This window comes from Stomoxys calcitrans, chromosome 1 (genome assembly GCF_963082655.1).
Source record: "Stomoxys calcitrans chromosome 1, idStoCalc2.1, whole genome shotgun sequence".
Taxonomy (NCBI): domain Eukaryota; kingdom Metazoa; phylum Arthropoda; class Insecta; order Diptera; family Muscidae; genus Stomoxys; species Stomoxys calcitrans.
In genome coordinates this window covers 144,559,706-144,587,322 of record NC_081552.1, presented here as the reverse complement: position 1 = coordinate 144,587,322, position 27,617 = coordinate 144,559,706, and the positions used below count along the sequence as shown (strand labels likewise).

The window sequence follows — 27,617 nt, the reverse complement described above, 5'->3', positions numbered from 1 at the left end:
CAGATTTTCAATCTGGTTTCCGGCCAAAGCACAGTTGCACTACTGCACTGTTGAAAGTAGTTGAAGATGTAAGGAGTGATATTGACAGCGATAAAGTTGCCTTTCTTGTTCTTTTAGATCATTCGAAAGCTTTTGATTCCGTTGATCCCAATATACTTTGCCTTAAACTGAAACATTTATTTAAATTTTCTGAAAGAACAACGGATCTTATATATTCCTATCTTACGAATAGAAGCCAATCGGTATGTGTTGATAGCCGCTGTTCTAGTTATCTTCCAGTCTCAAGAGGTGTTCCACAGGGGTCTGTGTTGGGCCCACTCCTTTTTTCCTTATATAGCAATGACCTTCCTGGACAGTTGCGCAACTGTGGTATTCATATGTATGCCGACGACGTACAGCTGTATATGAGCTCCTCGCCGGGGAGGTTGATCGATGGCGTACTTCGACTAAATAATGACTTGGATAGGATAAACACATGGGCAAACGCCAACGGACTTCTTTTAAATCCAATAAAGTCAAAGTGCCTTGTAATTGGTAGGAATCGGGTGACAATGCCGCCCAATCTTGATGTGGCAATTGCTGGAGCCCCAATTGAGATTGTTTCATCTGCAAGAAACCTTGGTTTGGAGTTTGATGGAAGAATCATGTCAGAATGACAGTGGGCAGGACCTACGGCGTTTTACGAAACTTATATATGAGTCGACAGTATACCCCTTTGTCAATAAGAATGCTTTTGGCTAGGACATTTATTCTGCCGAAACTATTATACTCTTGCGAGGTTTTTTACGGTAGTGATGTAACTCATAGGAATAAATTGCACGTGGCCTTTAACGATGTCGTTAGATACATTTTTGGTTTGCGTAGAAGAGACCGGGTATCTGACTTTGCCAGACAAGTATATGGTGTCTCTTTTAACTCGTTCCTTAAGATACGCTTGTTGCAAATGATCCACAAGATAATTTATACCAATGAACCGTCATATCTGGCTTCTGTTTTGCGTTTTGCTAACTCTACAAGAGGTAAACAAGTAATACAAATACGTCATCAATATCGTGTATCTGAACAACAGTTCTTTGTTAATGCTATACGTCTCTGGAATAATCTTCCCAATAGTATTCAAATTATAAGTAATGAACGACAGTTCAAATCTTTGATTTATAATCATTTTAATTAATTATTTGTTTTGTTTTTTTTATAACTATTTTTTTAATTTATTTTATTAGTAACTTTGATTAAATTGTTAAATTTTCTTTAAAGTTTCTTTTTTTTTTTGTTTTGTTTAAACCTTTTTTTAACTTAAATATTGTATCAGTAACTTTGCTTAAATTGTTAAATATTTTGTACCAATTATTGTTCTATTTAAATGAAAACTTGTTGAACTCATTGTATTTATCAATTTACTAACCCATGCTTTATATAAGACACTGTCTTTTGTATGGGTTTTATCATAATAAAAATACAAATACAAATACAATACAAATTTTGAAGAAATGGCGAACGAATCGAGTGACAACAAGTTAGTGGTTTTGGCATTACGTATTTTGTATTTATTGTTTTTGCATTTGCATTTATTTATTGGAGATGGCGGTTGGGTTTAATTTTGATGAAAACGGCTTACAACAATTATAGCAGCGCACTTAATATGTGTAAAGATTGAAGAGGAAATTAAAAAAGCAATGTAGTGAACGATCCTGTTCAGTCACTGAGCGCAGTATTTTTTGTTTATTTTAAGCGGTGGGTCCAGGTCTTTTTTTTTCTTTTTCAAAATTTTCTAAAACTTTAAATGTACTCGTTTTATCCCATTATGTCAAAGAGATGCTTTGTTTGATAGTTGGTCTGTTAAATAAACACCCCAAAAAAGGCTTAATCGATTTTCAAGAAATTTTAAATAGAGTTCTTACTTTTTCGATGTCCAAAGGGAGCGGATATAGAAAATCCCTTATGTCAAGAACTCTTTTTTCTCGTAAATGGGTGCTCAGATTAAAGCGATATTTTGTGTGTATGTAAATCGAACCATATTAAAAGTGCCTCAAGTACAAGGAATTGAGAGTAAACTACGAATGTCGTATAAATGTATTGGGGAAAGTATGTGGTTGGCCGCCCACTTTGGAGGAGAATGCGTAACGTGTATCAAAATATGGGATCAGGTCTCTGGGGGACCGTCCCGCAGCATAAACTACCCCCTTCCCCTCGAACGGTTGAGAAACGCGACGGCCGACCGATCGGGACACTATGGAACTCACATTAAATATATTTGGGAGTAGAGCACCTTTCAAGAAGGCCACCCTAGATACATTCATTTGCAGGTAGTAAAAAAAATAATTTTGAGGGCACTATCTGTCAAAATCAGTGATTAGTGCAAGTCTGATTTTTTGTTTATTTCTAGTTCGCGCCATTTTTCGTTGTGCGTTTTATAGTTACTAGCTATAATACACACACACACAATCAAAACTCTCTGAATTCGTGAGTAAGCGTGGGCGGAGGCGGGGAGTATACCCCAAAAAACGTCGAGAAAATATGGGACTCATATGAAAGAGCATTGGAAGTGGAGTACGAATCTGATATGCATTTTAGGCATCAAATGTCAGGGGAGCCGCCAGAAGTCCTTTAAGAAACACTCAGTTTAAATAGCCACTTTAGGGTGCAGCGAAGCACACCAGGCCAGCTAGTGATGCATAAAAAGTCAATGCATTTGGATTTACATACCAAAATATATAGATTTACAGGTAGTGGCAGTTGCCCAACATAAAATGTTGAGTGCACTATCTTTCAAAATCAGGGATTAGTGCAACTCTGATTTTGTGTATGTAACTACTTCGCATCATTTTCGTTGTTTGTGTGTGTTGTGGTTCTTAACTATTATACACACACACAACTGAAACTCATTGACAGATAGTGCACTTCGCAAGAAAAAATTGTACTCAGCTGTAATTATGTCATGTTACATTCTCTGTGCACTAGGCCGGGTTGATTTGTATGGATGAGAAGAAAATGAAAAATCGTATAGCAAAAACGTAAACTACATACAATTCTACGAATGTATGTATCTTAAATAAAATCCCTATCCACGCCTCTTGACTTCAAAATTGTTTTCCTGTTCTTTCGATTTTCTATACTCGATATTCTTGTGTTTTTTGTTTGATTGTAGTAAAACTTTGCATAAGTTATCTTTTTGGTCCAAGGACGAAGGCTATACATTTTGAACAAAATCGGTTCAGATTTTGATATAGCTCCCATATATACCTTTCATCCGATATGGCCTTTTAAGGCTGTAGTAGCCACAATTTTGGTCCGATCTTTACAAAATTTTGCTTAAGACGTTCTATTTGATGTTCCAACATGTGTGCATAATTTGATCAAAATCGTTTTAGTTTTAGATATAGCTCCCATATATATCTTTCATCCGATTTTGAGCTTCGCGAAAAAATTAAAGGTGGTCTCATTTGTACAACAACCACAAATCGTATGGTGCAATCCGCCATTTTGTCATTAAGCTGATCGAGGTTTTGCCAACACACACACACAAAAATTTATGTGCGTGTGTGTATACGTGTGCGTAAATGAGTGAGAATATGCGAGAAAGAAGATAACAACAAAGAGAATGCAAACAAAATCTGACATCTAAATACCGTCAAATCTGGCCGGTTGTTAACAGCTGTTCGCTTGAGACCACCATCGATTTACTTGATGACAAGATGGCGGATTGAACCATATGATTTGTGGCTGTTGTACTAATGAAACCACCTTTATTTGTTTCGCCATGCAACTCTCATAAGTTGATTTTACATTATTACGATTACATGTCTTTACAGAGTTGCATTTTTCAACGCGAAGCTCAAAATCAAAGCACAATGCGCTCACACTTTTTTGGCCTCGCGAAACAATTAAACATTTCATCGACTATTCCGAAAGCAGAATAGAATACCAACCCGCTACGTGAAGAAGTGTGTTTAGGCGTCAACGTTAAAAATTCTTCAACTTTTGTGTGTTGCTTTTGTGGATTTTTTGCAGTTGCATTTTTCATCTCAACGCACAAAAACAAAGCTCAACGACTTCATTATATTTTGGCCTTCATTCCTTGCTAAGAATTTTTACCTTTTTAAGTGCACCCGACTTTTAACAACAGCTGACTTAAGAGCAGGAAAATTGAAATTCAAAACGCTAAATACCCGAAGAAGACAGACATTTAAAGAAATGCGCCTGGTAAATAAGGAAATGTATCATTGGATCGTTTTGTATATTTTTTTAATTTTTAGTACTGTCTTAGCAACGACCTGGCCAAACCATGCTACGTGGTCTCTTTCAAAGGCTTGCGAATAATGTTGGATTGTGGACTTACAGAACAGACTGTGCTGAACTTCCTTCCTTTACCATTTGTGCAAAGTGTGAAACTTTCAAATTTGCCTAATTTTATTCCAAGGGAACATGATCCTCAAATGGATGGCGAACTGAAAGAATGTTGTGGCCGCGTTTTTGTTGACTCGTCGCCAGAGTTCACTCTTCCGATGGATAAGATGATGGACTTTAGTGAAATTGATGTAATTCTCATTTCGAATTATCTCAATATGTTGGCATTACCATACATCACTGAGCATACGGGATTTAAAGGGAAAGTGTATGCAACAGAACCTACGCTCCAAATAGGTAGATTCTTTCTCGAGGAACTGGTAGAGTATATAGAAGTGGCACCAAAGGCAAGTACAGCTCATCTTTGGAAGGATATGTTGAATGTGTTGCCCTCACCTCTCAGTGAAGCCTTTCGTCCGAAAAAATGGAGAACCATATTTAGTTTGAAAGATGTTCACAGCAGTTTAGCCCGAGTAACAATAATGGGCTACGATGAAAAACTGGACATTCTAGGTGCTTTCATCGCTACCCCGGTAAGCTCTGGCTATTGTCTTGGGTCGAGTAACTGGGTTCTTAGCACGGCACACGAAAAAATATGCTATGTCAGTGGTTCATCGACTTTAACTACACATCCGCGACCCATAAACCAGTCGGCTCTAAAACATGCAGATGTGCTGATTATGACTGGGCTTACGCAAGCTCCAACTGTTAATCCTGATACCAAGTTAGGAGAATTGTGCATGAATGTGGGTGAGTATTAACACCAATCAAGTTTACAAATTACTCAACGCCCATACCTTATTGACATATCATTAGCACTTACGATACGAAACAATGGTTCTGCTCTCATACCTTGCTACCCATCTGGTGTGGTGTACGACCTGTTTGAATGCCTTACGCAGAATTTGGAAAATGCTGGACTAAATAACGTGCCTATGTTCTTTATATCGCCCGTAGCCGATAGTTCTTTGGCATATTCAAATATTTTAGCGGAATGGTTAAGTTCTGCTAAGCAAAACAAAGTCTACCTGCCAGATGATCCCTTTCCACATGCATTTTACTTGCGTAATTCAAAACTTAAACATTACAAACATGTTTTTTCTGATGGATTTAGCAAAGATTTTAGACAGGTAAGTAAAAAAACATGGAAATGCTATTTGATCAATGAACATTCCATTAGGATCCAGGGGCAATTTTCTCACATATCAATAAGTTCTGTCCGATTCAAGTTTAAGCCCAATGATAAGGGATCTCCTTATAAAGTCCGATCGCCGCAGTGCGACACCTCTTTGGGGAGAAGTTTTTACGTGGCATGGTACCTCAGCAATAGGAAGCGGGAATGAAAGATACATTGGAAAGAACAGTGATGACTATACGATCAACATTTAAAGCTGTGTAACCGGGAAAAACGGGTTTCACCGGGTTCCGCAAAATATTAGACCATTACATTTATTTAGTATGGTACATACACGAAAAATATATAACTAGATTACTATACAAACGATATCCTGGCACGGGATAACTATTGTATGAGCATGGCACAGGCTGGTACTTTAAGCTCCAATCTATCAATCCCATGGCAGCCGGTTGTACGTACCGGATTGGCAAGGGCTGCCGCCTCAGTGTACATCACACTGCTACAAAAACAACAGCTCCAATCTATGTGGTGTTCTTCGTTATCATGAGAAGCTTACCTGGGAGTTACCTATGCGATCGACATTAAAGCTGTATAACCGGGAAAAACGTAATGGTTCCGCAAAATATTAGACCATTGCATTTATGGAGTATGGTACATAACGGAAAATATTTAACTAGATGACTATACAAACGATATCCCGGCACGGGATAACTAGGAGTAGTATTTTTTAATCAGTTACTGCTTATATTTTTTTTTATTTGTTATTTAGTTTTATCTAGATTCATTAAGTGTTAAATAGGTAAAACAACTTTTCCATTTTCTAAGTTTTTTATTTTTAATTGAGTAGTTTTTTAACTTATGTTAGAAAAAGTACGTCTTATGCATAGTGTGATTATTTATAGGCCTGATGGCTTCGCATTGCATGAAATGAAATAAATAAATAAAACTATGAGCATCACACAGGCTATAACTTTGAGCTTCAATTTGAGTGGTGTTCTTCGTTATCATGAGAAGCCTACCTGGGATCTACCGGGCGTCCACAGGTTGCGGATAGTGAAATGCTCCATATGTAGTAGCTGCAACGGCAGTCACGGACAATCAGCAGTATCGAGTGGAGATTTTCAGTGAGAGGTCAGGTGGCGCCGGCTCTTGCATAAATACTGGGTGCCTATGATGCTCGATATGACAAGGCGAGTTGTTGGCACCTTTAAATAACCAATGGCCATAATGTTCCCGCGGCGATCGGTCCTTCGGACGTATCGCCTCCTTCACATATAGACATGTGGCTACAACAACATGTCCTTTGGACGGGAACGCCTATAAGAGCTTGAACAACAACAAAAGATATCCTGGAAAGGGCCCTAAAAATCTTAATTTTTGCACCGAATATGGTGCTTTGAAAAATGAAAAATATTTGATAAATACATATTCCGAGAAATGATAGACAAAATATAATGTAAGTGAAGATAAATTCCGAATTTAACTAATAGAGACACAAACCACTGACTTAACTGGCCTCTGTTACTGTCTTAGCAGAACACTGTTAAGCAGTTTTGTAGAATGTAGAATTTTTGGCAAAAACTTCAAAAAATTTCCCAAAAGACGAAAACTCAAAACCGGCCTCAAACGGCAGCTTAGGAAGCCTAGTTTCTAATACATATACCATCATTTTCATGAACAAATAATTTTTTTAGGAATTAATTACGTCAATATTGCTTAACAGTGTTCTGCTAATGCTAGTAACAGAGGACTGTTAATTGAGTGGTTTGTGTCTCCACCAGTTAAATTTGGAATTTTTCTTCACTCACATCTGGAATACACTACAAGTAAACTAACTACACCTTCTACATATTTAAACCGGGAGAACCTAACAATATTTTTTTTTTCTTTTTATTTCGATTCAGAGTACCTACTTTTCCCTGAGACATATTTACTTTTTTCGAAGTTTGTTTAGAATAAGGAAAAAGGTGGTAGGGAAAAACTCCTAGGGAATTCTTATTCAGAATAGCGAAAAAGGGAGTAGGGAAATAACTCCCAGGGAATTGTTATTCAGTATACGGCTGTTTAAGTCGATCTAGCCATGTCCGTCCGTCTGTCGCAGGCACGCTAACTTTCGAAGGAGTAAAGCTACGCCCTAAATTGTGCATAAATACTTCTTGGGAATGCAGATTTGTTGGGATTGTAAATGGGCCAAATCGGGTCCAGAGTGGATGTTATTAAAGAAATGGGTCCATGGTAAAAAGATTCGGCCCAACTAAACATTTGGATTTAGATACAAATGTAGATCCATTTGGATTTAGATTTGACGCTGCAAATTATCAAGCTATGAACTGTAGGCTCGACAGACGCGAAGTAATAGAGCAACACTACAGTGCTGAAGATAGCACTTCCATGCTTGAAACGGCGTGTTGTCTGTGATCAAATCCATCTGTTTTATGACAATTTATTTTCAGTAATCAATTAAATCCTTAAATTTCTGGTCATATTCATTCATTCGCATGGTCATTAGCTTGACTCACCCCCCTTTGGGAGATATAACGTAAAACATAACACGTTTTTACTTGTTTTTGTTTTTCCAATTCTATCAACGTGTTGCGTACCATACTGGGCATAGACTCACAACTACCCATTGAAACCTTAATCGTGAAAAAGTATGTCTTATGTGCTCTTTGAAGGCAATCTCGAATTATCTGCTCCTAATTTGAAAGTTTTAGTACCTCAGAGGCCACCATGGCGCAGAGGTTAGCATGTCCGCCTATGACGCCGAACATCAACAAATTTTCAGCGGTATTTATCCCCTTACTAATACTGGCTACATTTGTAAGCTATCCTGCCATGTTAAAACTTCTCAACCAAGAGGTGTCGCTATGCGGCACGCCGTTCGGACTCGTCATAAAAAATGAGGCCTCTTATCATTGAGATTAAACTTTAAATATCGCCTTTTCTTTAATGGAATGTTCAAGGGAAATTTAGAAGTAGTAGTACCTGAGAGAAAAGGGCTCAAAATATAGATACGCTTGGAAATCTATTCTGAGTTCGAATAGTGATAGCCAACTCAATAAGTATCTCAGGGTAAAATTTGAATTAAATTGATCTATAGAGGGTCCCATATTTTCTGTAAAATTTGAAGAAAAAAAGCATATTTTTGGGCCACTTTTACTTTTGGATCGCAATCGGGTGCGTCATATAAGAGCATAGTTGCGAAATACTGCTGGTAAACTATCTCATGACAGCCGGTTGTATGCACCGGATTGACCAGATGGAATCCTCATCGGCAAGGGCTGTCGCCTCAGTGTACGTGTTCGTCGCTTTTCGTCATGGGAGAGGCACATCCCGGAGTGCCTTCTCCGCACGCTTCTGGTCCCTGCCAGGATTGAAAAGAACCCCGGAAACTGGTTCTGTTTGCCAGAACCGCCTCCATCATCGGTCGGTGTCGGTGAGGTGTAACCGGTGCATGGAGTGGGTACATTTCCGATCTTGCTCTGGTCTCACTTCACTACAGGAGTATAGTCATACTGGCTATGTCAACACCTACTGCTTGCACAGTTGTCATAGGTACAATGTGCTACGTAAGGATCGCTCAGCCGGTGAGGTGTAACCGGTGCATGGAGGTCCGAGCAAAATATACGATTTTGCTCTGACCTTACATCACTACGGGAGTATAGTCATACTAATATTTTGCAAGATGCTGTGCGAACAAAGCGAGCAGCGGCAATATACGCAACAGCAGCATCCCAGCCCCAATATTGCCAGGCCAGTGCCGGAAAGTGTATCATTTTTCAACTGAACTGCCCCAGTCTCCGTGGCAAGATGGATTAGATTGTGGATTTTATGAGTCACAAGAACATATTGGTCGCAGCGATCCAGGAGAGGAGACAATGCTGACCAACACATGCAGCTTGCACAGTTGTCACAGATACAATAAGCTACATAAGGATCGCTCAAGGAATGTAGGTGGGCGATTGGTCTTCGTGATACACCATTCCGTGCAATACAGACCCATCTCGCCTGCGCCTGTCGGTAATAACCCCTACAAGGAGTGCATGGAGACAGCAGCCAAGTCCGGTACTGCCGACATAGAGATATACAACGTGTACATACGGGCGGTTGGTAGCTGTGTCCCAATTAATGGCCAAGCTTACTATCTGACCATAATCATCTGGCCATTCTGCCCTAGGTGTTGACCAGCGTGGCATGGCTTTGGCAGAGGCTCCATTTTTTGCACGGTGAATGAGGATGCCCCTACTAGGATTGCATCCCCTGATCTCCTGAGTGACGTATCCTGGCAAGCCGTCATCTCTTTGGGGTCAGACCACCTCCCCATAATTCTCAAATCGACCGACCACCCGACTTCATAACCTCTGAGCGCCGGACGTTTATCAATCAAAAGAAGACCTTGGGCTGGCTTCAGAGAGTATACCAATCGCCGCTTCAGTGAACTGGTAACTAGTGGTACTAGCAGTCGAGCGTGCTGGGATTCGTTGTATGGACTAACCCCAGAATCAGTGAGCTGAATCTGGAAATAAACAGGGTAGTCAACGAACATAAGGGGAATTTGTGGCCAGAACACTTGGAGCAATGTAACTTAAGCACCGGTTTAGGCAAGCTGTGGTCTACTGCGAACTAACCGTGACTGATCCGAAGAGATGCGCCAGGTTGTTCAACCGCCAATTTATTGTGCATCCCGAGAGTGACAGGGCAAGGAGGAGAGCCATTCGCCGTATCCGTGGTCTCCAAGCCGATGGACAGCTATCACAATTAACCGTGGGCGAAGTTATGAATTTCATCCGTGGCGCCAAATCATCCAATGCGTTGGGTCCCTCCAGCCAGGCCTGAAACGCTGGGTCACGAATTATCTGTATGGTCGGCAGTCATTTGTGGAATTTAGTGATAAGAAGTCGAAGCACCGTAGAGTGAAACAGGGATTTCCCCAAGTCGGGTGATATCTCCGGCACTGTTAACCTCTACCTATCCTCCATTCCAACCCCTCCAGATGGCATAGAGATCGTATCATATGCGGACGACTGTACGATCATGGCATCAGGCCCCCACCCATTGTTGACATCTGCGATAGGTTAAACGTCTACCTCAAGGAACTTGCCTCATATCTCGCTGCGATAAACATGTTCACTACAAATATGCGTGAGGTGAATACCGAGCTGACTGTGATGGTCGATGCAGAAATGATTCCGACCATCAAGTGTCCCAAAATACTTGGCGTCACATTTACGCCTTCTCCCCAGATACCACAGCAATTTGCGATAAAGTCAAAAGTAGAAACAAGGTCCTCAAGTTACTTGCTGGCAGCACTTGGGGTGCAGACAAAGAAACCTTGTTGACCACATACAAAGCAATTGGCCGGTCTGTGGTAAGTTATGCAACGCCAGTGTGGCCTCGTCAACTTTGTGACACGCAGTGGAATAATCTTCAGATCTGTCAGAATGCAGCCCTCCGAACTGCGACGGGTTTTCTACTCAGTTCTCATGTGGACCACCTTCATCAGGAGACAAAGATCCTACCAGTGCGAAGACATAACTACATGCTGTCTAAGCAATACCTTTTGGGCTGTTATCGCAGAGACCATCCAAATCATCATCTTGTGGATAGATATCCACCGCCCAGAAGCCTTAAGGTAGATCTACATGATCTAGAGCGTGAGGTTCAGCGCTACAAGAGAGAATCTCTAGACCAAGCGGCATATCAAGCGGGTCTAAACAACATTCATGCAGTCACGGTAGCAGATGCGGTAATTGGCTACCGGGTGAATGTAGTCCTTGGAGAACGGCCGCCACCCATTGCACCTGAAGAAATCGACCTCCTCCGGCAAATCAGAGTAGTTCTGGCTCAATTACGCTCCCGCAGATGCAGCCGCCTCAATTCCTACAGAGCTAGGATTGATGCCGACGTGCAAGATGTATGTCCCGATTGTAACGAGGGACCATACGATACATAAATTTTTCAATTTTAGATCTACTTCCCATATATATGCCTCTCCCGATTTTCACCTTCAATGCCTTTGCTTACGCATTTATCAATCGATCTTCTCAAAAATTTGCACAACGATTTACTCTATGGCTCCTACAGTATGAACGGATTTTGATCGAAATTCTACATATCAAATTTAAGCAAATTTTAAATTTGACGACTTAGCCTGCATATCCAATGTAGTGTAGGGATCAAAAAGTCAGCTTCGCCCGACTTCAGCCCGTCCTTACGTGTTTAAATGATAATTATGTTTCAGAAAAGAACATACTTTGCCATTTTAAAGTTAAAAGACTCTTGACAAACAAGAAAGTTTCTTGTTTTTTTTTTTTAAGTTATGGCTGACTTATGCAGTGAGGGAAGAAATTAATGGGGAACAAGTTATGCTCTGGTTTCAATCGACCTCTCAAAAGCTTTTAGTTCTATTTACCATTATGTTTTGATATTCAAAGAAAAGAGAAAATACAATTTTCTAAAAACATCATCCAAACTTAGAACTCAATTTGTTGTTGTCTTTATTGTAGCAGTGTGTTGTACACTAAGGCGACTGCCCTTGCCGAAGATTGATTCCATCGGGTCAATCCGGTACTTACAACCGGCGGCCATGGCCAACTTAACGTCATCCATGCTTTCTTTAACATCTGGAGTTCCCCAAAGATCTATTCTTGGTCACCTTTTGTTTATTCTGTACCTAAATGACATAAAACAAGCTATTGATACTCTTGCCTGTTAACCAATTTTTGTTTACGCTGATAATGTTTTTCTTCTGTTTGGTGGTTATTACATCCAAAACCAAGGCTATTATGTTTGGATCTAATGATCATAAAATCTTTGATTTGAATATTGTGATGAACGGTGTTAAAATTGAATATGTGCATCAATTAAAATGTCTTGGCATTGACCTCGATTCGAGACTCACATTGCTTTGGTTTCTTGCAGGATGTGGAGTTCATTGAGAAGAATTTGTGCTTCAAATATCTACTTACCTACTTCTGGGCGGAAATGTCTTGCTCTTACCCTTTTACTGTCCCAAGTAATGTATGACCTTGAAGTTTTTTCCGGTACTAACTTAATTCATAAAGCGTCGATTAAACGGATCGTGAATACGATCGTGTTTATAATGTTAATAGGCGTGAACACATTTCAATTATGTACAGCAGTTCCCAGGTTGTCCATTTGATGATTTCGTTAAATTCCGTTTACTTCTTATGTTCCATAAAATCATCAAATATGGGCGACCGCTTACTCCGTATGAAAGCTTTACATTAAGTAGGTCTACCACAAATCCGTAAATAGTGATTCCACTTATTAAGAATTCTATTTATATGAAGGTGTTGGTTGTTAGAGTTGCTCGTTGCTGGAATTAATTGGCCCTATTCCTACGTATTTTTTCGCAGTGTAATAATGTATTCCGCCTAAAATTGTTAGAATATTTTAAACGTTAAGTACCTGCACCTTAGTTACAATTGACATTTGAATATACGTATAAGTAAATTAGACCGACTTTCATGGCATCTTCATGTACAATTTTATCACTTACTTTCCATCACTGACCTAGTCAATTTCTTTTGGCAATTATACTTCATGTTTGTTCATAAATATATTTTTTGTGTATTACGGCTGGGGAGCCAATTTTGCTATCTATAAATTTTTTGGTTTAATTTTTTATTTAGATTTTAGTTTTTACTGTTTTCATATCGTATAGATATTTTTACTTGTAAAACCGTTATTTGGCCGTAAGGCTTTTTGTATTATATTGAAATTAATCAAAATACCCGGCACGGGATGCCTGTGAACACCACACAGGCTGGAACTTTGAGGTTCAATCTGTGTGGTGCTAATCGCTGTACTGCGAAGCTTAGCTGTGAGCTATCGGGCGCGTCCACAGGTTGCGGATAGTGATATGCTCCATATGGAGTAGCTGATTGTCCGGCAGTCACGGACAATCAGCGATATCGAGCAGAGAGATTCTGTGAGAGGCCGGGCGACACCGACTCTTGCATAAATACTGAGTGCCCTTGATGTTCAATATAACAAGGCGAGTTATTGACGCCTTTACATAGCCAATGACCAACCTGTTCCCGCTGTTATCTGTCCGGTCCTTTGGACCGGAACGAGCTTACTCACTTACAGGAGCTTGACGAAATAAAAATAAAATATTGTGTTTTTCTAATGTTTTTTTTTACAGCCCTGCGTTGTTTTTTGTGGTCACCCAAGTCTGCGATTTGGCGACGCTGTCCATTTTATAGAAATGTGGGGAAACAATCCTAATAATTCAATTATTTTTACAGGTAAATTGCAATAAGTTTTTGCAGGTTCGTACATAGTAATATTAACCATGTTTTTTTTAGAACCAGACTTTCCCTACCTACAAGTGTTGGCGCCATTTCAACCACTTGCTATGAAAGCATTCTACTGCCCTATAGACACCTCCCTTAACTATCAGCAAGCCAATAAGTTAATTAAAGAATTAAAGCCAAGTGTTTTGGTTATTCCTGAAGCTTATACCAAACCGCATCCCAGTGCTCCCAATCTTTTCATTGAACAACCCGTAAGTTACAAGTCCCTTACAAGTTGCTATAGCCGACTTAAAAATTAATTTGTTCTATCTTAAGGATAAGAAAATAATTACGTTTAAATGCGGCGACATTATCAGATTACCATTAAAGAGAAAACTTGATCGGGTATTTCTCACCTCAGAGATGGCTCAAAAGATTGTACCTCGCGATGTTGGAAATGGTGTTACAATCTCTACAATTACCGGAATTCTGCAGGTAAAGGACAAGGTACACAACATAAAGCCTTGCGCCGAAATTACAAGTGAACAACCCAGCGGCAGCAAAAAACAACCGCCTCCATCTCGGGAAGATGTTCTAAAAAATGTTAAGTACGAATACGGATCTTTGGATGTGGACTCGCTCGTAAAACGCCTCAGTCAAGATGGCATAACAAATATTAAGATGGAACGACAGGCCAATGTGTTAACACTTCGTTTAGTTAATGAGGATACCACAATCACTTTCGAGGACAATGAAACACACATAGTCTGTGGCGGCAAACAGTCACTACGCCTAAAGCTTAGAGATTCTCTGCTAAAGTGTTTGCAGTCATTTTAATATATATGATAGGTGATAAAAATACATTTTCCTTTTACTCAAACCATTTATTTTTGTGTTTCTAAAACTTTACAACACCTAGAGCAAATTTCATTTGCAGATATAACAGCATAGCGTCTACAACGTGGACAGAGAGTACCTTCGATTTCGGTCAAATCGACATCGACTTCTGAAGAAGGATCACATGATTTGATGAGAGTTACAGATTGTACCTGCAAAATTTCACATAACTCGGAATCAGAATTAGCATCGTTGTCATTTGAATGGGGCTGATGTAAATGTTGCAGCATTTTGAAATGTCCATCATTGCTACACTTAACACTGGCAGCTAATAACCAAGAGTTCTTTGAGAAATTCGACTTTTGATTTGCCAATCGTTTCACCTCCAAAGCAGTCTCAACAATTAGTTCAATTTGATCATTTTTCCAAGTACTTTCAGGTTCAAAGGTTTGTTGATAAAAGGCCGATTTCGGATCTGTAAGTACAGTAAATATAATGTCGATGTTGATAGTCAATAATACTATTGGGTTGCCCAAAAAGTAATTGCGGATTTTTCATATAGTCGGCGTTGACAAATTTCACAGCTTGTGACTCTGTAATTGCATTCTTTCTTCTGTCAGTTATCAGCTGTTACTTTTAGCTTGCTTTAGAAAAAAAGTGTAAAAAAGTATATTTGATTAATGTTCATTCTAAGCTTTATTAAAAATGCATTTACTTTCTTTTAAAAAATCCGCAATTACTTTTTGGGCAACCCAATACATCCGTTTTTGACTTACCATAATAACTCCAACTCTCCTCCACCAAAAATGGAACAATGGGCCATAAAGCTTTGTTCAATATAATATAACATTTTTCCATTGTAAAACGTATGCTCTCAATCTCTGCCTCAGATCCACAATACAAGCGGTCCTTAATTAAATGTAAATACATTGAGGACATTTGGTTTGCAACAAAATTTTGTATATTTGCCACTACACGATTGTATTCATGGGAAGCGTACAATGTATTTATCTGTAAATAGATAAATGCTATCTATTGTCAAAAACGGGGCACTTGAAAGGACCTCTTAACTAACTTACTTTTTGGTCGAAGTCAACCAATTTACTTAATAAATATTGATTCAAGTATGTGAGCCTTGATGTATGCTGCTTAGATTGACTATCATTACCTCGCTTTGTACCAATAACGCCGTTGAGGAAACGCAATGTTAAGCGGATTTTGCTAATGCCATCTGCTGCCTGTTGCAGAAGCTTTTCGCTCACAGTGATTGCCATATGTTGGGTACCATGTGACGCTACCCACCATCTGCGAGAATATTTGATGAAGTAAATGTGCTGTTCATGTATAGATAGAAAATGTGATTTATGTACTTACCTTAAGGTGTCAACGCCAAACTTTTTCGTTATATCATTTGGGGATATAACATTGCCCAACGATTTTGACATTTTGTGACCATTTTCATCCACCGTAAACCCATGTACGAAGATTGACCTAAAATTGATTGACCAAGTGAAAAGAGGTTTTCTTCGAAATGATAACGCCCACTTAATAGAAAGTCTTTACAAGGAGATATTTCAAAGTTATTTCGGTTGTCGAAAGCGTAGTGGAATTTTTACATTTTAAAATATTGGGTTGCCCAAAAAGTAATTGCGGATTTTTCATATAGTCGGCGTTGACAAATTTTTTCACAGCTTGTGACTCTGTAATTGCATTCTTTCTTCTGTCAGTTATCAGCTGTTACTTCTAGCTTGCTTTGAAAAAAAGTGTAAAAAAAGTTTATTTGATTAAAGTTCATTCTAAGTTTTATTAAAAATGCATTTGCTTTCTTTTAAAAAATCCGCAATTACTTTTTGGGCAACCCAATATGTTATTATGGTTGTCAAATACGAAAAATTTGTTATCACGTTAGTCAAATTTATCTGACAAACTATCTCTTTACGATCGGTATATACGTTTTTATTAGCACCCCCAAATAGAGGTGTGTACGTGATTCGTGAGTTGTCGTATCACGCGCGATTCACATGATTTGTGAGTGAAAATAACGTGATTGTGTGTGATTGATTGAGTGAAATCCTGCTCACGACGCACGATCTAGAGTCCGGGAGTAGGCTTAGAATGGACTCTAAAGACCCAACAGCTGCGGTGGTGGTATCAGCTGTAGAATGTTGTCTGCTACTAAAACCTCGACTGGTGGGGCGACAGCTCCAGGCTCCGCTAGCCAGATGACGTCATCAGGGGCTTTTGACTAAGACACCTGGTTCGAGTCTTAAGTACAAGACCGAGCCTATTCTATCTTCACATGCCTATAATTTCCCTAGGCATCGGTCTTCCCCGGCAAACCAACACCAATACGCTCTTGGAATAATGGAAGGCGCATCACACTCAGGTTCATTGAGAGGCTTGGTGCGAATGATCCTAAGACTTTCACTAATATGGGGAGACTCCCTTAATTGGGCTCGGGGATTTGCTGCACAGGATACCCCACAGACTTCAAGTCTAGATTCGACAACTGCAACGCTGCGGTCACCTGGAAGCCATCCCACTCTTAACAGAACTAGGGCGACCAATAGGATGCGTAGGATGCGTCGAAGAGATAAAATTCAGCAACAAGTTTAAAGGGTTATGACAAAACGGAGTTTTATTGAAGAAGGTTTGAAAAAGATTGACATAAAATTTGAAAATAATTTTTCCTTGAATACATACAAAATTCAAAGCATATGTGATTAAATCAATATTATAGATCAAAGTGTTCACAAACAAGTATTTAATTGTGTATTTGAACACTAAGAACCTTTGCTTATTTCGGTAGGGACAGTTTGGTGATGGCAGTTGTCGACAAGGGAGAAGAACAGGGCTGCATACCTAGGAATAATTGGAGCCAGTGGACTCTCATCAGTATACTCCGATGTTCTTGCGGAACTTCCTGGGTCTTCTCTAGTTTTTTACGATGAAGGCTGGTATCGGAGCCGATACAGACTAATTGTCTTCTGGCATCAACGCTCAATTGAAATGTATCGTTGTGCGCTAAAATAGATGGGTGAGATCTGGCCAGGTGCAGCACTAGATGTAGTCAAGGAAGATATTCCTTCTCGACCAACGGCACATGCTTGGATACCATGAAGCCTCTTAGATCCTGAATCCATACTTGGAAGACTAAGAGAATGTAATCCCAATCTTTCAACCACTGACTGGAAGATTGGATGAGGCTGATGGTGACCGGAGACATGCAGCATTCGTACTAAACTCCAAGAGACGACTCAGCAGTTGTTGCTGAACACTTGTCTGAGGAACCATCGACCACATCGCTAAGGTCTGGCCGATTGCAGGTAACTGAAAATCCCCCTGCCATAATCGAGACATGGGGAAGGCATCGAAACGATACCCAAAGCCCTCTGTGGGTGGGATGTCCAGATGGGCTGGCCTTAAGGTGTGCGCCAGCGGGAAAGGACGGAACTCAAAAAGTACTTCGACAGCAGCAGCTAGTGAAGCATCAATGGAGGAATCGTCCACACCGCAAGTGTCCAGTGTCCTGAGGAAGAGTGGTTCCACTGCTTTCTCACCAGCCGCTGGATGCGTACGGAAGCTCATCATGACAAGATCTGACGAAACTTGTAAGGATGAACTCCTGGCGGAATCAGAAGATGAGGCTAAGCAACAGTGTTGGAAGTTCTGAATCCTGACTATGGTCCGGTTTCTGCAGATAAGGAAGCTTTGGCGACACTAAAAGTCCTCTCGATGACAGGGGATGCTGGTGACGTGGCAATTGCGGTTAGGGGAAACTTTCCCAGCACTCGGGATATTCTACGTGCAACTGCGAAGTGGGGTTCCGAAAGTGGCCTAGGTAGTTCTAGTCTTCTTGAATGTTCCATTTACAGAAAGAGTAAAATACCTGGGTGTTTTGCTGGATAGGAAATTGAACTTCGAATCTAACTTTTTGGAAAGGGCAAGAAAGGCAACTCTTGCCTTATACACCTGCAAGAGAGCCAAAAGTTGGGGATTTAGATCGCGCATCATGCATTAGGTATATACTGCAGTTGTCAGACCTATAATGGTATTGTGGTCTGATGGACGGCACCTACCGTTCAATACTCAACCGGATCCAAAGGATGGCTTGTTTGTGCATCACAGCCGCACTGAGGACGATTCCATCTGATGCATTGAACTTAATGCCACAGCTAATGCCTCTGGACATTGTGGCTACACAAATTGCTGCAACTACTGCCGTGAGGCTAAGGGAGTTTTCTCTTTGGTCATGTGGCGGCTACGTACACTGCGTTATCCTTGATACAATATCCGATATTTCAGGCAGTGTCGATTACAACCTACCTCAATCCCATGGCAGCCGGTTGTACGTACCGGATTGACCCGATGGACTTCTTCATCGGCAAGGGCTGCGGCCTCAGTGTATAACTCACTGCTACAACAACAACAACAACCTCAATCCCATGGCAGCCGGTTGTACGTACCGGATTGACCCGATGGAGTACTTCATCGGCAAGGGCTGCCACCTCAGTGTAGAACACATTGCTACAACAACAACAACCTACCTGAGCCTTTTTTTTGATAAAAAGTACTATACCACTATTTGATGGAAGGCAAACTGGAATCTGTGGGTATGTCTCTAGCGACACGTAAGATAAGTTTTCAGGAACAGGCCCGAAGGACAACGCATAATAGATGGTCACAAAGAGCGGGCTGTGCGCATTCCAAAACTATGTGGCCTAATCTAAACTTGAAGAGGTCGACCACTTTGCTGTCACTGACTAGAACAGACGCCTCACTCATTGTGTCCGTCATAAGAGGTCACTGTCTAATCTGAAAACATGTTGATAGAATGAGGGTTGCCAGTAACGACTTTTGCAGATGCTGTGAGGACATCGATTAAGAAAATACTATAGAACACCTTCTGCGTGTGTGTCCCGCACTAGCAATCAGAAGGAGTTCCATTTTTGGTTCTCATTTTATTGAGAACCTGTCTGATTTGCCGGATGTGAGCAATCTCAAGTTGTTGGGCTTTTTAACGATCTGGATGCTTTAACGGTGGGAACTAAAAGGCATCTTCCTTCTTCTGTTCTTGTGGTATCACAATGTACGAAAATGTCTAGTTCATTTAGCCAGTATTATGTTAGTACAAATTGTGTTTTATGTTAATTCATAATTATTTTTTTAATCTTTTATGTCTAACGCATACTTCCTTATTGTATATATTTTATGTTCGATAGCCCTATTAGGGAAATTGTCAGCGATGACTCGTTTATAAAAGATTTTAGTACTCCGTTCAATGGTAACGTAAACATAGCTTATTTTAATGCGCAGTCTATGAACCCAGGAGGAAAATCTACCAAATTCACTGAGATTCAAAGTATTATATCTAGTAAATATTTAAGCATAGTTGGAATTACAGAGACATGGCTCAAACCATACATTTCAAGTAAGTCTGTTCATATTCCTGGATTTAAAATGTTAAGGAATGGTCGCATTGGAAATAGAGGTGATGGCGTCGCACTCTATGTATCATCTTCCTTGAAAACTCAGTTTGTGCCATCGATTTCTGACAGTGGTAAATGTGAGGCCTTGTTTGTTCGTGTTTACTCAGACGCCTTCAGCGTTGTGGTAGGGGTTGTTTATTTACCGCATGTAGATATTGAAGCATTTGAAGAGCACGCTGCGGACATTAGTGCCCGATTCGGTTGCATCATTATTATTGGTGATTTCAATTACGATCTTATTATTCGCAGAAATTATTCAAATTTAAAGATATTCATACTCGATGTAATTTATCACTTGTGCACAACAATTTGTCGACACACTTCGATATTAATGGAACCAATTTTTCTTCAATTTACGATACTAATATTTCAGATGTTCAAGTTGAATTTATTAATGGTGTTCTTTTTTCGCTGTTTAACAGACGTGCCTGAAAATTCTAAGACAATTTTTAATGATTAGCCTTCGTAAATGTCCCGACCGGAAATAACTTCAGCTATTAGGAATCGTGACCTTTCACACCTGGCATATATTAAGAATCCGACAGATGCAAACAAAGAGATTTTTAGAACTTATAGAGATTTTGCTCGAAATTGTATTCGCAGGGCAAAGCGAGCGCAAGGCTACAGATTCTTTAATGGTGCGACCAACACGAAAGACCTATGGTCTCTATGGTGTTATTTCGACTGGAGTGACAATCTGTGATAATAATTACTGTGATATAAATGTTGATGTTTTAAACAATTATTTTACTTCAAATCCGTATTCGTCAAATTTTCATGATTATACCAATTATAATTATTTTCCATCTGTTTTTCGTTTGGACGAGTTTAGTTTTAGAAATGTTGGCGACTTGGAGGTTTGTGATGCTTTATATAAAATTAGGTCGAATAGCATTGGAGCTGATGCAATACCTGTTAGATTTATTAAAATAGTTTTTCCTGCCACCAGACAACATTTACTTCACGTCGTTAACACTATTATAACCACTTGTAAATTTCCTTTATCTTGGAAGCTAGCGAAAGTTATATCGCTACGTAAAAAGAATATAACCGGATTGAACTGCGCGCACTACCGTCTAATATCGATATTGCCTGCTCTTTCTAATGTGATATGTGTAAGAGATACTGTTGAAGAATCAGATATCTATTTATTTATATGAGAGAAATCTTATACATTAATGTCAATCTGGATCTCAAAGGCATCACAGCACTACGTCAATTATTTTACATCTGACTGAAAATGTCACACTTTAAATTTTCACATACGGCTTGCAATCTCATTCGATCGCTTTTATGAATTCGTTCCCAGTTTGTATTATCTAATGGTGTAGTCTCCAACTCTTCCCATATTTTTTAATGGTGTTCCACAGGGATCCATTTTAGGCACGCTTCTTTTTATGTTATACGTTAATGACATCCATAAATAGATTCGGCACTCATAGCTGAGTATGTATATATGCCGATGATATTCAGCTATTTGCATATAGCAACGCCGAACCCATTGATGCATGCCTTAACCAATTGAATGAGTACATTGGTCGAGTCTGTGAGTGGGCAACGTTAAACGGAATCCTCATGAATATCGATAAAATTGAATGTTTGGTATTTTCTAATGATCGCAATATTCCTTTATATACCAGACAGACAGCACAGAATTCTGCTATTGATACAAAGGAGTCGGCTTCACTTCTTGGTTTTGATTTGGACTCATCGTTCACATGTCATTTCTAGAGATTGTATAATTTATATTTAATTCTTCCAGTGAATATTAAACGTTTCTTAGCGCATTCTCTTATAATTCCACATATTTTATATGGCTTAGAAATGTAGTCGGGGGCAAATTTCTGTAATCACCGCAAGCTCTTATCCTGTTTTCATAGAATTTTACGTTACGTCTATGATAATCACGGCCGCAGCGATTACCAACGTTTTATCATTGAATTTTTTCGATGCTCATTCGAGCATTGCATAAACGTTAGGTGTCTATATTATCTCTTCTGCATTATTAAATATACAGCCCTTTTATTTGTTTAACACTATCAACTTTCTAACTAGTAGCGGAAATTCCCGCATAATTATTGAACGTTACAATAGTACTATTCTTGAAAGATCTTACCATAACCGGGTTTCGCGTCAGTGGAATTCCTTACCGCAAAATTTAAAAATTTTTGTTGTAAGTCCTTCAGCATTCAAAAGAAATTTAATTCTTTAAGCAGCTAAAGTAACTGTTGTTGTATTTTATTGCCATAGATTTTATTGAGTCATATTTTTAGGTCTTTTCTTTCAAGTCTCCCTGACAATTTGCTCTTTATTATTACTTTTTTAAAAAAAATCTAACGTACTTTTCTCTAGTACGTTAGATTTTTTTTTTACTTTTTTTAATGTTTAAGCTTTTTTTATTTTAGTTTTTATATGTTAAGTTTTTATTTTGTATGTTAATGTTTGAAAAATTTCCAGTTCGATTGTATGTTCATGTGTTTGAATTCTAAATATTTATATATAGTTCTTTTTTTATTTTGTGTAATAAAACTTTCATCCTATCAATGTATATTCCACTAAGGGAGTTTGATTGATAAATTACAAATAAATAAAACAAAAATTGAGCGAACAGACCTTATATAGCAAAAGAGCGTTAAACTTCGTTTACACTAGAGCCCGAATCCACTTGATTTGAGATAACAATCATCTGTTTTCCCTTTATAAAATCAGCTGACGAGAGTGTTAAATCCGGATTTGATGAGCAATGTAAACGGGGTTTACACTACGATTCAAGTGATTTGTTCAGCATATATATTAGTCAGCAATTCAATTGGTGAAGATTTTATTAAATATGTCTACAAAATTTTATAATTTCAATAAGAAATTGACAAATGTTGAGAAAAAGTACTGTAAAAACTACCGATAATAAGCGATATTCAATACAAACGCAGTGTTGCATTTGAATTCCGAAGGAGATTGGCTGCAAATCTCCTCAAATAGGTAGATTTGTTCACACTGAAATCTCAAGATTTTCGAAATCTCATCGCAAATCTGGATTTGCTCCAAGTGTAAACATGGTTTTAAGACTGTTCTTATTCTCCTGCAATTTTTACTTGAAAAGTACGCGAACCTAATCCCCCTTATCCCGGTTGGCGATAGCGTAGTAGAATGTCGAAATTTTTACAAAATGGTATTATGGTTGTCGAAGACGAAAATTTGTTTGAATTTTTGGTATCACATAAGTCGAATTCGACTGTCAAAATTGGCGAAAACGATCAATAGATAAGTTAATTGCAGTCTAAACTACATCGCGCCTAACCTAAGCTAACCTATTGCAAAGTTGCACTAACTTTTTTAATAAATGATATCGCATTTATACACACAAGATTCTAATGGAATGCATTTATGGACATCTTAAGGAATTCTATACTTACTTGTAAGGGGCCGATTCTCTGGCAGCCACACTTGTTAGAAGTGATGATTGAAACCAACCGGTAAATTGATCATAACCTTCCAAATATAAATCTGCAATTTGTTGGTCCTTTAGCGCATGAGACCAAGTGCTACCAGAATCGAACCATATATCGAAAATATCTAAACCTTTTACAATATTTTTGGTGTCCACATTTAAATTTGTTAGCAGGGATTTGGGCAGCAACTCGTCAACAGATTTGGACCACCAGAAATCAATGCCACCTTCTGCGGTGACAAGATCACAAATATGTGACAATATGGCCCTGCAAAATAAAACAATGATTTCTTGAAGCAAGGTGTCTTATTGTACATACTCATTGCATATCACTTCCTTCGATGTGCTATTATAAAACACCGGTATTGGCACTCCCCAAGCTCTTTGCCGAGATATGCACCAATACGGACGTTTCATTACTTGGGTCCTAAGTGTATTTCTACTGGCCTCAGCGTTGACTCTAGGATATATTTTGACATTAGATATCTAAAATAAAGTTGCACCTTTATAAACAAAACCCAAGGTATTTTCCCATTCGGACAAACATACCTCGTCGACAGCTTTCTCTTTAAGCAGAGATGTGTTTATAAACCATTGTTCACTGGCTCGTAAAATAATCGGTTCCTTAGTACGCCAATCCAAAGGATAGCTGTGCGTAAATACGTCAGCATAAATTATATCGTCTTTTAAGTGTTCCATAACGATTTTGTTGCCTTCCTTTAAAACGTTTTTTCCCCGAAGAAAATTTGGTGCATCCAAATTATAAACCCCATCTTCGTCAATCAAAGATTTCTGCAAATGCGACATAGCTAAGTTGTTTTTGACAAACCTTGAGACCCATATTCACAAAACTTTTGCAGCCTGAAGTCTGGTACTGTATTCGCTTTTCGCGATATTTTTCGCCGATTACTTTTTTTTATAATAGATTTTAAAGCAAGAAAACTTGCTGATTTCATTCAGTACGACATTCCCTCAATACTTATGGTAAATTTTAATAAAATTGTTATTTTATCAATGTTATTTTTGTAATATTTCTTAAATGTAATCGTGATAAAAGGGGGTTTCAACGGTGAAAAACGAACATAGTACCATCCATTAAAGTGGGTTTATTTGACAGATTTCCTTTAAAGAACTCAAATAAACCTACTTTAAGGTGCAATAAGTTTTGTGAATATCGCCATAATACATAATCAATCTTACAATCGGAATATTTTTTGCCAAGCATATCAAAAAATCATCTGGTCCATGTGCTGGTGCAGTATGCACCAATCCAGTGCCCTTTGTGTCTTGTACATGCGTGGCATCAAAAAAGGGCAAGGAAGGTGCATCTGGATATAGCGAATGACGGTAAGTGCATCCAATTAAATCAGCTCCTACAACGAAACTTCATAAGAATTAAACATATATTCGTATGTATTTAAATGGTAAGTGTTAATTACCAGCTATGTTGTTTTTAACTTCACAATCTATTCCTGTAGTCTTCACAAATTCGTCTATCAGTTTTGTCGCAATAAGGTACAAGTCTTTTCCATATGACGCATTCAATTGAACAATGGAATATTCCAAATTGGAATTGAAACAAATGGCTTGATTGCTGGGTAGTGTCCATGGCGTTGTGGTCCAAATTATGGCAAACAATTTTTGGCCATTTTCACATTTAAAGGAGGATGGCAAAGTGTCTATAGCGAATCTTGTATAAACTGAGGGACTTACAAAATTATTATCGTATTCCAATTCCGCTTCAGCTAGCGCTGTCCTAGTTTATTTCAAAAAGTTACGGCAGACATGAGAATGTCTTGCTTAAACATTAATAGCAGAATTTTTACCTTGAGGAGGGGGACCAGTAGACTGGCTTTAAGTCACGATAAACAAGGCCCTTTGCATACATATTATAAAAAAGTTTCAGCTGATTGCATATAAAATCGGGATTGAATGTAAAGTACAGTCCTCCCTTTTCGTCCCAGTTAGAAAGGATTCCCCACGACCGAAACTCGGATTTTTGCCTTTCTATTGCCTCTAAAGCAAATCGTCTTGCTAAAAACAAAAATATTTTTGTGTCAAAGACAATTTGCAGAAATGTCTTATTAAACAACATAATACATTTCTTTCTCACTGTTATAGGGTCTTCCACACCAGTTTTTTTGCCGGTCGAAGCTAAGGCCTTCAGCTCAATTGGTAGGCCATGGCAATCCCATCCTGGCATAAAATGAACTTTCCGTCCATGTGCTATCTGATTCCTTATTGTTATATCCTTGAGAATCTTGGGGGACAAAAAATATGATCAATTTATAGATATGTCCATTTTGGAGCAATCTTACCTTATTAACTGCATGACCTATGTGTAAATCGCCATTCGCGTACGGCGGCCCATCATGCAAAATATATTGTGGATCTTTATTATGTTCTTGCTGATACATATAGGCATTGGCAAATGTTGTCTACATTGTACAAAGATTTAGCTTTATTGAAGCATGTTTCTACTTAAGGCTGTTAATATGTTCGCTTTTCGCTGGAGAAATCCTTATTTTAAAAGGAATTCATGAATGAAAATTAATACCTAATAGTAGTCTACGAATGAAAATGTCTTAAATTACAACTTCAAAATACAGTCGGTACAGCTATAGGCAGTGAAAATTTTCTGCGAAATGTGAACATAGCACTGGCCTTTTAACACACACGTACCTCAACCAAACTACGCTCCAGTTCCAATCTCTTGGCAGCCGAAAGGCGAGCGGGAAAACGTGTTTTTGGCAAATTAATTGTTGATGTGTACTTAACAGGGCCTTTAGTTGCATGTTTAATTGAGTAAAACCGCAAATTCTTTGAGATAAAACTAAATCTTAACATTCTTCTTCACAACTTTATGTAAGGAAACAAACAGCTGACAAAAAAAAAAACAACCGACAGAATGGTGCACATATGTTTAATTCATATAGATGTGCCGGGCAACTCTTTAACAAAAAGCTCTAGCACAACAATTAGAAATTAAAGCTGAGTATTCTGTTCAGTTCTTCGAGCGGAATGCTGTCAAACTCCATTTAAAAAAAGGTCGGCGAAACGTTGGCTGAAAATCGGCGGAAAAGTAATACTCTATTTTTAGTGAAGAAACTGGCAAAAAAATGCTATAGTGTCAACACTTGAAACTATTGCCGGCATCTTTTAAGTTTGTTTTATTGGTTTCAATGGCTCGTTGTTTTTCTTTATTTGTTTGAGAAAAATATATAAAATAGAGAAAACAATAGGTGCAGATAATGAAACGTGTTTTGGTATGGAAACAATTAAAAATTTCAGCGGCTATTCCTTTACGAAGGAAATAACGAGAAGAGACAATTTTAAGAATAGAGTCAAGAAAATAAACAATGAAAGTGATTAAGCTGGTTTTCAACCGTATGTGGGTATTTATTTGCTTTTAAGCTTTATTTAATTTTTACAAAGCATATCTGGTCTTTTTTCTTAGATTGCTTTTGTTAACTTATTTGTGTGTTTTTTTAACAGTATTTATATTCTCTAATTATCCTATTCTCCTCTGTTAAGGTTGGTACTACGTTTTTTTTTGGAAAAATTTCCCTAATCGTTCTTTCGGTGGTTTGACAAGGTTGCCACATTTCATTTTTTGGGGGGTTCTTTGGCGAAAATGTTGCTTTTAGCTGTGTTCGGGAACTCAAAAACTTGTGCAAATTTGCACAAATTTCTACTGGAAGTCGTTCGCGTACTTTATTTGCCAGCAGAAGAGAGCGCAACATAGAGAAAATTTTGACAGTTAGAAAATAGAGAACCTGCAAATTTTTACTGGGACTTTTTTCCCAGCAGAAATTTGCAACTTTGAACGGTTATTTTGAAAAAGTAAGATGTTTTATGAAAAGCAGTCGTTACATGAAAATACAAAAGCTAACGGCAAAATGGATCAAAAAGGCAGAGGTAAGTAAAAAATATTAATATTGTTTATTGGTAATTATTAAATTTGTTTAATTTTTATTTGCTTTTAATAAAGATTCATGGCAGCAGGTAGTGTTCTGGCACACAAAACTCGACAAATGAAGTTGTAATTTTACCTCAAGTCGGTTGTTCTACATTAGAAGGTAAGTGCAAAATTTGGG

General features: G+C 38.5%; 2 protein-coding genes across 2 annotated transcripts; one reads left to right on the top strand and one right to left on the bottom strand.

The window, feature by feature from the left end:
* The first annotated feature begins 4,032 nt into the window (after positions 1-4,032).
* On the top strand, positions 4,033-14,629 carry LOC106094631 (integrator complex subunit 9). The gene is made up of 6 exons (XM_013261864.2): positions 4,033-4,203; positions 4,257-5,097; positions 5,164-5,477; positions 13,656-13,758; positions 13,819-14,018; positions 14,083-14,629. The coding sequence occupies exons 1-6, from the start codon at positions 4,195-4,197 to the stop codon at positions 14,581-14,583; spliced, it is 1,968 nt and encodes a 655-aa protein (XP_013117318.2). The 5' UTR covers positions 4,033-4,194; the 3' UTR covers positions 14,584-14,629.
* Positions 14,610-26,422, bottom strand: LOC106094630 (isoleucine--tRNA ligase, mitochondrial). The gene is made up of 13 exons (XM_059370129.1): positions 26,203-26,422; positions 25,839-25,958; positions 25,621-25,780; positions 25,347-25,554; positions 24,960-25,276; positions 24,721-24,893; positions 24,070-24,312; positions 23,840-24,006; positions 23,486-23,788; positions 15,958-16,074; positions 15,663-15,888; positions 15,360-15,594; positions 14,610-15,058 (listed from the first exon to the last, which is right to left on the bottom strand). Exons 1-13 carry the CDS (start codon positions 26,365-26,367, stop codon positions 14,631-14,633), a joined length of 2,862 nt encoding a protein of 953 aa, XP_059226112.1. The 5' UTR covers positions 26,368-26,422; the 3' UTR covers positions 14,610-14,630.
* Positions 26,423-27,617: the final 1,195 nt, after the last annotated feature.